Here is an 11,684-nt window from a genome sequence, read left to right as displayed (position 1 = left end):
GGCGCCCCTGATCTGCGAGGAGCAGAGCTCCCTCTGGGGGCGCCCGGGCTTGCAGGTTGGCCCAGCTCCCCGGGTTTGGGCAAGAACGTGGGGTCCGACCTCCTCCCCTTGTACACACACAATCTCCACTCCAGTGGATATCCCTCAGGACCGCCCCCACCCCCATCCCCGTCCCTGGACGTGGATTAATAAATCGGGTTCAACCCCGGGGCGGGGGATGGGAGGGGGGGAGATAGGGGCAGATTGTCCCCGCGCTCCTCTGGAGAGAGAAAGGCTTCCCCGCGGGTGGCAGCTGTGGAGCATGTGGGGAGGGGGTGGTCAAAGGCGGGGGGCATTCACCCCCGTCCCGTCCCTCCCGTGCGCTGCTTCTCTCCCGCAGGTCTTCACTCCCACCTACCAACGTCTGCTCCCTGAGCTGGAGAAAGAGGCGCTGCCAAAGGAAACGTGAAGTGGGGCCTGCCAAAGAAGGAGGAGAAAATTAATTAATGAGGGAAGGAAATGTGTCTCTGATCCAGATGATAGACTCCCTGTCCCTGGGGGCAGAAATTCCTTGGAAATCAATAGCTGTGCATTCATTACCTCCCTCTTGATAAAATGCAAAGCTATGAGATGGGGGAGGAGGGAATCTGTGCTGGTCATTAAACAGGAAAAAAAAAAAAAACAAAAAACAAAAAAATCCTGCCCAGAATTCTATGCCAGGGCTCTGACCCCATGTGGGTATCACTAGTTCAGGCACGGGCCATCCAGTTACTGCACTCGCCAAACCTGGAAAACAAAGCAGTGACATGGATGGACTGAGCCCCAGTTGGCCACCCTTTCTTTTCACTGCCCTGGGGAAAGTAGGGAAAGGCTTGATAAGATCCAAGAACTGCCTGCAGACCCACCACCATCTCCCACTCTCTAGCCTGGAACTGAGGCCCGGCAGGGAAGCGGCAGGTTAATTCTCCCAAGCATCATCCCCCACCAACTCCCTGTCTTTGCACCTTGGTCTTGCCCTGGACCACAAAAAACACCCCATTCACCTGTAGCTACCCCACTCTCATAGGCTGCCTAGAGGGCAGATACCTGAATATTGTACTTCATTTAAGCTCCAATGTCTTGCCCTGGCCAAGATGGGTGCTCAGCAAGTATTTGAGGAAGGAAGGTAGAGTAGAAAGTAAATGAGGGAGGGATGAAATAAATGATTTCAGAGAAAGAGCTGTCTGGAATCAAGATATCCAGCTCTACCTGAGGACAACAGGCCCTTCTGTTCGAATCTGCATCCCTTTTTAGGTAGAGAGGTGACCCCTTCAGTGATCTTCCCTTTGGCCCCCCTCCTCACCGCCCCCCACCCCAATGACCCTGGCTTGCTGAACTCCCTTTTGCTCCCAGCCCTTCCCATCTGCCTTCTCTTCCTTCTTACACACATGTATTGTTCTATGGGGGTATTTTCCTAAGTGCCAGGGTACACACAGATGTGCTCTAAATGGGCTTCCAATCCATTACTGGGAGGGGTGGGTAGTGAGTTGGTAATTGTACCCAACCCTGGAGAAAAGTGAGATACTCTGGGCAAAGATCTGCCCCCCACCCCCAACTGGGCCAGTTCACTCAAGTGAACTAGGAACAGAGTCTCAACAAGATGGTGAACTCTTGTCCTCAGGCCAGGGACTTACCAGTGGGTTAGTTGGTACCCTCTCAAGAGTTGGAAGGTAAACTGAGATGGGCTTCGGGGACTCAGGCGCCACCACTGCCCCTCCCCTCCACCAACGCAGGGTCCATGTAGCCCCAAACCAGTGCTATTTGAATGTCTGTTTCCCCTGCATTCTTCGGGGTCCCTAAAAGCCACTGTTTCCCTGGGAGGGGGGGGGGCGGTGGGGAGACAGGATCTAGGCGCTCCTCCTCTGCGAGGTCCTTCCTCCACCCCCACCTCCCCGCCCCCACCCCCGAAGAATAGCTCAGGGAACCGCCGCCGTAGGTGTCAGGAAGGATTAAGTTAAGCCTGGACACCCGGTGCGACGACTACCGTAGACTCACTCGCTCCCTCCAGCGATGTCCTGCTCGCCGTCCATTCCCCGTAGAGATAAAGTTGCATTTAGCAGTCCCAGGGGACCGCGTAATGGATGAAAACAAGGTTCCTTCTCACACTAGCAAGAGAGCATCCTTCTTACTCCCCTCTCGAGCTGCAAGGGGGTGGGGGAGAGAGAAAGATAGAGGGAAAAGAGAGAGAGGAAAAAAGCCCTGGTGACGCCTGTGGGCTGTTCTTGGGTTGTGAGTAGTGAATGGGTCCGCTAAACACGCTCGCGTTTATCCAAAGAGATCCACGCGAACGCAAATTAGGCTTATAGAAATGAATCTAATCTTTGGTGGAAATACAGATCTCCTTGGTGTGAGACAGACTGGAAAGATTATCTCTCTGATCTCTGCCTCCCACAAGCAGCCCCTTGCCACTATCCAGCACTCTCGCCGCAGATGCGATAACATCTGGGCTGTTATTATCACCCAGGGCAAGCGCTGAGTCCCTGGGGACTCGGGCACCTGAACTGGGTTCCCCGGGAGCCCCTTGATCTGCCTGCCACATAAGGACCATATAGCAGGTTAGCTAATCGATTTATTCCTCTTACGTTTTGATTTCACAATAATAAAATAAAAATAATTAAAGGTTGGAACAGAGCTCGAGTCCGGTTCTTTTAAAGTTATTTGAATTAATTTTTTAGTCATGCTTTTCTATAAACTGGCTTCTGTCTCCTATTGAAGAAAAAAAAAATGTGTGTGTATATACATCTATTTATAGATAGATGCATAGAGAAAGAGGCAAACAATCCAACACGAGGTAAGGGAAAATAAAGTTCTCTTCAATACCTTATCCCCTTTTCTCTGAAGCAATTTCCTTTTCCTGGAGTTTCCAACATGAAGTGTGTGTGTGAGTGTGTGAGTGTGTGTGTGTGTGTGTGTGTACGCTGAAGCGAGGTAAGGATCCCAACTACACCCTGTAAACTATTTTTCCTTTTGATTACAAGAAGCCTCAGATCACCCGGAGCTCGTTTGAAATGTGGGTTTGTACACGGTTAAAGCAGACAAACAATAAGAGAAATGCACAATTTCATTTCAACAGCCGTTGCCTGGTAGAAAGCACAGGCTCCTTGTGGCTCCTAAGTGGCTGTCACTGTCGGTGCCTGATACAGTTATATTCGCAACAACAACAACGAAGTGTGCGGAGGAAATTAAATTATATGGAAATCAATACCAGCTGACTGCTTCAAACAAATGTCTGTCACCGCGATTATTCTCCAGGAACCTATTTATAAACCATGAAAAGAAACAGGTTCTTGCAGCAAAAGACAGCACCTTCTGCATTTCTGTGTTATTTATACTGTATACAGAGGAACGCGCGGGCATAATTTAACATACAAATGCTCAGTTGTATACATTATATAACAGCTTGTTAGACGTCCCCAAGAGGAGGTGTTCCCGAGTGATGCGCATATATTCAGGGCTGGCAATCTGGGTCCGGGCGTGGAGGAGGGAGGGAAACCACCTAGGGGCCAGCGAGCCTCTTGTCTTTCTCCGCCTTGAAAGGTGCCTACCCTCAGACAATAGCTGGCCCTTTTGATCTTCTCCAGACCCGCGATGGGAAAGGTGAGGCGTTCAGTGCGCATGTCCGGGTAGCTACAGGTGCATCACCTGCGCTGTCCTAGCTGGTGGTCACTATAAGAGCGGCTCCCACGCGCCGGTCGCGGCCCGGCGAGTGCGTGCGCGCGCGCAGACGCACGGCGCCGCCGAGAGGGAGAGCGCGCGTCAGACAGACGGAGACAGCTGATGCCTGTCAGCGCGGCTGGCCCGCGAGCTCTCGCGAGAGCTCCCCGGACCGGCCGCGAGAATTGGGGCTCAGGTGTAAGAGGAGTGCATCCCGTCGGCGCACGGGGCTAGAGCTCGCGGAGAAGTGGGATCGCAAGGCCGGTGCGCGGCGATCTGCGCGGTCAAAAGGAGCGCAGGGCGAGAGCGGCGGCGGCAGAAGCATCAGCGGCCCCCGGCGCTTGCGCCGCCTCCGCGCCGCCAGCCGCCGCGGCTGCAGCCTCCGAAGGGAGGCCGGGGGAGCCGGCGTGCGCACTTTCCCGCGGACTTTCGGAGTGTTTGTGGATTTACATGCTAAGCCATCAAGATGATGTCCATGAACAGCAAGCAGCCTCACTTTGCCATGCACCCCACGCTCCCTGAGCACAAGTACCCGTCGCTGCACTCCAGCTCCGAGGCCATCCGGCGGGCCTGCCTGCCCACGCCGCCGGTAAGCGCCCCAAGCCCGCGGACCCGGCCCGCGCGCCCGCCCCCTTCCCGTCTCCGAGACGCTGCATGTCGGGTGCTGATGTGTGCACAGATCCCAGTGCGGGGATGCGCGGGCGGGGATTTTTAGAAGAATCCCGCTGCGAGGCAGGCTTTGTACCGTGGCGCTTAATGTCGGGTTCCCGTCGCCTCCGCCTCCGTGTCGGGCGCCGGCGATCGGAGTGGGGAGCGCTGGGGCCAGGTCTCTCGACTTCCCTCCACTTTCTCTGTTGATTTCATGCCTTGGAAAGGCGGTCTCTGTTCGTGTTCGGGTGCGTGACACGGGTCCCCGGCTGCGAGTTACATCTTCATTTCTTCTTCTTTCCCCCTCCTTTTTCGTCTTTCACGCCCGTCCCCGGAATGTGTCCCCATGTCCCTCTCTCCTCTGCATCTGCCCCCCTCTCCTCACACTCCTGTCCCTTCTCATCTGACTCCCTATCTCGTCCCCAATGTGTCCCTATTCTGTCTTTCCCGGTCTCCACTATCCCCACTCCCGTTGTTATTATTTTGGTTGCTTTGTGTGTTGCCTTTGGCTCGCTGTGCTTTCTGGCTTGTGTGGTTTTGTTTCGTGTTTTTGCTTTTTTTTTTTTTTTTTGGTTTGTTTTGTGTTGTTGTTGTTTTGTGTTTTTGTTTGTTTGTTTGTTTGTTTTTTTGGTTTGGTTTGTGTCGCCTGCAGCTGCAGAGCAACCTCTTCGCCAGCCTAGACGAAACGCTGCTGGCGCGGGCCGAGGCGCTGGCGGCTGTAGACATCGCCGTGTCCCAAGGCAAGAGCCACCCGTTCAAGCCGGACGCCACGTACCACACGATGAACAGCGTGCCCTGCACGTCCACGTCCACCGTGCCGCTCGCGCACCACCACCACCACCACCACCACCACCAGGCGCTCGAGCCCGGCGACCTGCTGGATCACATCTCCTCGCCCTCGCTCGCGCTCATGGCCGGCGCGGGCGGCGCAAGCGCGGCGGGCGGCGGCGCCCACGACGGCCCGGGGGGCGGCGGCCCGGGGGGCGGCGGCGGCGGTGGCCCTGGAGGCGGCGGTGGCGGCCCTGGGGGCGGCGGCGGCGGTGGCCCGGGGGGCGGCGGCGGGGGCCCGGGCGGCGGGCTGCTGGGCGGCTCGGCGCACCCGCACCCGCACATGCACGGCCTGGGCCACCTGTCGCACCCGGCGGCGGCGGCCGCCATGAACATGCCGTCGGGGCTGCCGCACCCGGGGCTGGTGGCGGCGGCGGCCCACCACGGCGCGGCGGCGGCGGCGGCGGCTGCAGCGGCCGGGCAGGTGGCGGCGGCGTCGGCGGCGGCTGCCGTGGTGGGCGCGGCGGGCCTGGCGTCCATCTGCGACTCGGACACGGACCCGCGCGAGCTCGAGGCGTTCGCCGAGCGCTTCAAGCAGCGGCGCATCAAGCTGGGCGTGACGCAGGCCGACGTGGGCTCGGCGTTGGCCAACCTCAAGATCCCGGGCGTGGGCTCACTCAGCCAGAGCACCATCTGCAGGTTCGAGTCTCTCACGCTCTCGCACAACAACATGATCGCGCTCAAGCCCATCCTGCAGGCGTGGCTGGAGGAGGCCGAGGGCGCGCAGCGCGAGAAAATGAACAAGCCCGAGCTCTTCAACGGCGGCGAGAAGAAGCGCAAGCGGACTTCCATCGCCGCGCCCGAGAAGCGCTCCCTTGAGGCCTACTTCGCCGTGCAGCCCCGGCCCTCGTCCGAGAAGATCGCCGCCATCGCCGAGAAACTGGACCTCAAAAAGAACGTGGTGCGGGTGTGGTTTTGCAACCAGAGACAGAAGCAGAAGCGGATGAAATTCTCCGCCACTTACTGAGGGGGGGGAGATGGGAGGGACCGGGCGGGGCAGAGCTGGGGGCATTTTGCCGGGAGGGGGGCCTTCCCCGAGCCTGCTTACCACCATCACCCCCCCTCCCCCGGATTTACAGCGGCCGTTATCCTGCTTGCATTTGAGGAGTCCCTCCTCGAGCGCTCCTTCTCCACCTCCCCTCTGCTCTCCCCGTCCTTACCCTCCCCAGCCTAAAGGACTGGGTGCCCAGTGTGTATGCGGGAGAGTAGGTTGGACGTGAAGGGGGAGCACTTGGGGGAGGAGGAGTGGGGGGAAGGAAAGAGGAGACTGGAGAAGGGGGTTTGAGGAGCAGGATGGTTCTTGGGGTGAGGGTGGGGGGAGACGGGAAGGGTAGGGAAATGGACTGTTTTTGACCAGAGACACTTATCAGAATATCCTGGGGACCAAGGAACAATGTACAAAAAACCTACCAACCACCAAAAACTAGACAAATAAAGACAAACTAAAACAAAACAGAACAAAAGCAAAGAAAAAAAATACTTTAGAAATGTAACTCCAGAGAGCCGTATTCTGCAGCTTCATTCCATCCCCCCCCCCACCCCACAACCCTAAGGAAGAGAAAAAAAGAGCACCACAATTATTACCACCGCCCCAACCTTACGCACATGAACTGAGTCAAAGACCAAAAAACCAAACGAACCCGAAGGTGAAATTCTGGGTAGCAAAGCTAGTTGTTCTGTCTCCGTGTTTAATTTTCTCTCTAAGTCTTACACCCCATCCAAACCCTCTTTGATTTATTTTTTCTTTTTCAATAAGACTCCTCCGGTGACTGCTCTCCATTGCCAGAAAGGAAGTGGGAGGCCAGCTGAAAGGAAGGAGGTGGGTGGGGGTAGTGGCTGCTTGTTTAGGTGAAATCCAAGTTTTCCAGTGACCCAGCCTATATACTCCTGTGGCCTGATTGGTCGGTGAGGGTCTTTAGGGAGAGAGCTGACTAAGAAGCAGAATTTTAGAGGCTCTGAAATAAATATTTATTTAGGAAAATAAAACAATTGAAGCCAGGTTTTTCTCTTTCCATATGTGCTCTTATTGCTAAGATTTAGAAAACAGACCATTTCAAAATAAGCTTTTCCCTCCACTCATAGAACGTGATTGCCCTTTTATTTATTTTTCTAAGTGGCTTATTTTAAACTACTGTTTGTTTTTTTTCTCTCTGTTGATTCAAATAGATTGATGGGGTAGCAGACAGTAGGAGAGATACTCTGACCCGTTTTCTCCACAGATCAAGACCCATCTTACTCTTCTAGGTCCCCTTCTCTTTTGGAGAACATGAAATCATTGAAATAGTGAGAAGATTCTGCTTTCACTTGGAGCAGGACTTGGCTGTGAGAAAATCAGCTAAATCCCAGATGAGAGAAAGACAGGTTTAAAGCCCTCCATTTCTTTCAAAAAGGGTCTGCATGTTGGGAGGGGGGGAAGCAGAACAACTGTTTCATTATTATTACTATCCAAAAGTAATTTATTGCTGGGGATAAATGTTGGGTAGCAAGAACTTTAATTTGCACTATCAGTCTCCCAAATAGAAAATCATGTATAGTATTTCATAGTAATAATCAAGGTACTTTATGAACTGCTGATGGATTAAAAAGAGAAAACAATTGAAGGTGGTTAGGTAAAATGCCTGCTTGGTGCACAAGACACCCTTGATCTTGACTGGGTGGAGATGGTTTATTACCATCCTTTAATAAGAACTAAAAAACTGAGAACAGATAAGAAAGAGTGAAACCATGCATGATCTGAAAGGTGCAGGAAGAAACACAACTAGATCTCACTCTGGTTAGGCATTATTTATTTAATTACGTTGTATATCATTGTTTGCAGCGCAAACATTCTATGCATTTGAAACTGAGCACTAAACTGGGCTAGCTTTCTGATAGACCGTTTTGTGGATAGTGTGATTTCACAGTCGACTGCCTGTTTTCACCGAAAACACAACATTCTTGTCATATTCTTGAATTTAGAGGAAAAGGAAAAAAGGAAGATTACTGTAAATATTTTCTTGAACGCACACACTCACACAGTGGTTACAAACTGCCAGTGTTAATCCTGAAATGCCTCACGGATTGATCTACCTGTCCATGGATGTCTGCTGAGCTTTTTCCTTGGTTATGTCTTTGCTCTATTATCTTTCCCTCCTCCCTTATCAGAACCACTTTTGTGCACCAAAATACAACAGAGAGATATGTCCCAGTACAGTTACAAATAAAACATAACTGAAAGAAGAACAGTTTTATGATTTGGGTGCATTTTTGTGTTTATACTGGGCCAAGTCCCAGTAGAGCCGGTCAACAAATGAGACTCAATTCAACCAAAAATACAGGGAAGGGGAGGATGTTTAAGTTGGGGGGCGGGTGCGAAAAGAGGGGAAAGGATGAGAATGATGTATTTTTCTGCTGAATCAGAATTCACTTAAAGATAACTCATGTGAAAGTGGTGCTCTTGAATAAAATGAATTCTATATTAGTTGTCTGTGTTTATCAAAGTTTTTTTGTTTTTTTTTCCTCTTCTAACTGCAGAATCTCTTCAAGCACAGCCCTCACTTCAGAGAGGTGGAAGGTAATAAATAGCCAGGCACCTTCAAAATATTTGAATCAGGATTCAGGGGCAGAGGCATTTGGAGGTTTATATGTATCGTTCTAGCCTAAAAAAAAAAAAAGTTTCAAAGAAGATGTTGTAACTAAATAACTTTTCTTTGGAGGTTAACATAAATAAAAACCATCCACTGATCTGTCCAGCCATGGTGTCAAATGCCTCTGTTCATTTGGAACTTTAGTGTGCCACCTACTGCTCCGGAGGGATTAGAGATTCCCTATTGGTGACCTGGGACTAGATCAGATGCCAAATGTATCAAGTTTCTTAATAGCTAGGCTTATATCTTCTGAAGTCATCCCACTTTAGCCAAATCTTTTTAATTTCACTGGCAAATCTGTGAAACAAAATGCTTGATGTTCAAAAAAAAGTACATTTTAAAAGCTGTGATTTTAAACAGTTGTTAATGTTTTTTTAAAAAAAGCAGAGGTATTTTTAAAAATAGATCTCTTCCATCAAAATTGATTTGTTTCTGTTATTAACTTGAAATGTCATCAAAGTTTTAAATAAAATGCATGTTTTTTTAATGTTATTTTATAGAAAAATATAACCAGATCTCATTGTTGGAAAACCAGGAATGAACAAATAAACAGATTTACAAAGGCTGTTTTTTAATCAGTCTGCCCCAAACAGAAATGTTGCAGACAGATATATTTGTATTATATAATGATGATCAATGTATGTAATAAGAACCTGAGCATTGTTCTGTATTAAGTAAAATCTTTACCAAATACAAAGAAGACAATATTATGTTAATAAAACAGATCATGAAAATACAGGCTTTGCAGAGTTTCCTATTTTACATAGTAGGAAACTGTGCAAAACAAGAAATGCCTTGCCCTCTCGTAAGTGAATCTGTGTACTGTCCCAAGGAATAATAAGACTAGTCTAAGATACCTTTAACTGTCAATCCATTAAGAAACAAACAAGCAAACAAATGTCCTCCTGGAGAGAGTGCTATGGCTTGCTACTCAGTGGTAGTTAACCTTTCAAAGTTTTCTGGTTCTGAAGAGCAGAACTTCAAGCGAATTCCTGCACCAGTCGTTGAGTGGGATAGTGGGTGGTTCTTTTAAATAATCTCAAAATAAGTTGGAGAGAGTGGGAAAATTGTGCTGTGTTTGCATTTCAGCCTCTCAGGAAATCCAGGCGGAGGTGGAGTAGGAAGGGTAAAAGAAAAGTAAACATAAAATGCATCTGCTACGTTTAAGTCATCCATTCGTTTTAAATTTCCTCTTACCCAGTTCTAGTTTTGGGTCCCGCTCCTTGTGTCGGTCTAGATAATGATGTCCTTAAGACGCTTCAACTAACTTTTGAATAGATTTTTGTTTAATGCGTGTTCTGAAATTGCTCTCAACTTCTATTACACTCATAAATAAACCGTAGGCACTCACTGCCGTGACTGTTATCGATGTTTAATTTCTTGTGATATTAAGATGACTTCGGTCCCGTTCCTACACAAGGTTGCGCCAAAGGAGGACAGGGTACCCTGGGTCCAGGACTCATCTGGCCAGCTCCCGCCCTCAACTCCCTGCCCTGTCGCCCTGGTCTTTCCTGCCAATCTTATCTGCAGCATCCCTACCCCGTCTTTCACTTGGGTGGGCTTTTCATTCTCTAATCCTTGAAGTTGGAACTGTGACTTTTGACCTGGCTAAAAGCAGCGTTCCCCACCCCATTCAAAAGGTCATGGCGGCCAGCGAGGTGACAAAGGTGATGATCACAATTACTCTGGTTTGGGTGAGCCGATGGGTGTTCCTGCCGCTGCAGTCTTAGCCCCAGTCCTTGAGAGTTGGGTTTCAAAGGATAACGCAAGCTTAATTGATTTTTTAAAAATAGCAGCCAAATTCTAAATCTCACGGGGGGACCTCTTTCCCACCTGCGAGATAAGTCTTGTCGCAATAATTACGTTATTTAATATTTGATCAAACCTTTGTGCCACCGCGGTTGGCGGGGCCGGGCCGCCTCCAGCCCTCGCGGGGCAGCGGGCAAGCGGCGAGGCACGAGCCAGGCCGCAAACGTGCGGCGGGGGCGCCCGGCACGGCTCGGGTCGGTTTGTCCTTTGAATAATTCATGGCCTGAGAGTTCTGGAAATTAATAAAATGAATGATAACAAGAAGCTAATTAAAAACTTTCTTAATTGTCTAGTCAGATTGGTGGGAGACTGGCAGCCCTCCCTCCCCCACTCCTCGAAATCCCGTGGCTCCGCAGGGCATCGAAACGCGAGCGGACAAACGCTCCTCTCGCTCCGGGAGTGATTTCAGAGGCGGCCCCGTGATGCCGCTCCCTCCCCTCCAGCCCCCTACGGCATCTTGTCAGCCTTCCCGCTGAACTTTGCAGCGGGCGCATTGGCGGGGACCTATTCAAACCTCAGGCAGAGCTGATTGTGTCAGAATTTGCAGCCCGGAGGGGACCCACTCTCCCCGGAACCAGGCAAGGTCCCCGTTCTCCCTAGAAACACTCATTCCACCCGGGCATTCCGCGTGAGGCATCCCAACGCCCGAGGTGTGCGGGCCGCGGCCGAGCGCCCAGGGTACGCTGAGTCTGCGCCCCTCCGCCGCCGGCCGCCACCCGGGTCCCGAGGCTTCCAGATGCCCGAGGCCGCAGCTCCTCTCGGACGGCGGGAGAGCCACCGCCCACGCGCCCCGGCCGGGACTCAGCCAGGCCGTGTGGATGACCCGAGCAGGTCAAACGAACGAGTCCCCGGCGTCCGGCGCGCGTGCGCAGGCGTGACCGGCAGGGCGCGGACCGCTGGGAGCGCCGGGCGGACCCGGCGCGCTCCGGACGTGCACCCGGCCCGCCAAGCTAGCGCATGCGCAGTGCGTGGGCAGAATCACCTCTGGGAATTGCGCTGGAGTTCGGCAGCTGATAATTAAGCGCCCCCAGAATATTCTTTCCCACCCTGTAAGTGCTTCTGAGGGCGTCCTGCGAGAATAGGGCAATGGACCAGTCTCTC

The 11,684-nt window shown here is 51.7% G+C and overlaps 1 protein-coding gene across 1 annotated transcript; it reads left to right on the top strand.

Annotated features, from left to right (window-relative positions):
• The first annotated feature begins 3,876 nt into the window (after positions 1-3,876).
• POU4F1 (POU class 4 homeobox 1) lies at positions 3,877-10,137 on the top strand. The gene is made up of 2 exons (XM_055541863.1): positions 3,877-4,261; positions 4,973-10,137. The coding sequence occupies exons 1-2, from the start codon at positions 4,139-4,141 to the stop codon at positions 6,113-6,115; spliced, it is 1,266 nt and encodes a 421-aa protein (XP_055397838.1). The 5' UTR covers positions 3,877-4,138; the 3' UTR covers positions 6,116-10,137.
• Positions 10,138-11,684: the final 1,547 nt, after the last annotated feature.

This window comes from Bubalus kerabau, chromosome 12, assembly GCF_029407905.1.
Source record: "Bubalus kerabau isolate K-KA32 ecotype Philippines breed swamp buffalo chromosome 12, PCC_UOA_SB_1v2, whole genome shotgun sequence".
In the NCBI taxonomy this organism is placed as follows: domain Eukaryota; kingdom Metazoa; phylum Chordata; class Mammalia; order Artiodactyla; family Bovidae; genus Bubalus; species Bubalus kerabau.
The sequence above is the reverse complement of the archived record's forward strand: the minus strand, read 5'-3'. Positions and strand labels throughout refer to the sequence as shown.

Bases quoted from the DNA above. Each gene is read 5' to 3' on its own strand.
- POU4F1 (XM_055541863.1), top strand. From the start codon at position 4,139: ATGATGTCCATGAACAGCAAGCAGCCTCACTTTGCCATGCACCCCACG. The intron at 4,262-4,972 runs GTAAGCGCCCCA...TGTCGCCTGCAG, and splicing joins CCTGCCTGCCCACGCCGCCG to CTGCAGAGCAACCTCTTCGC.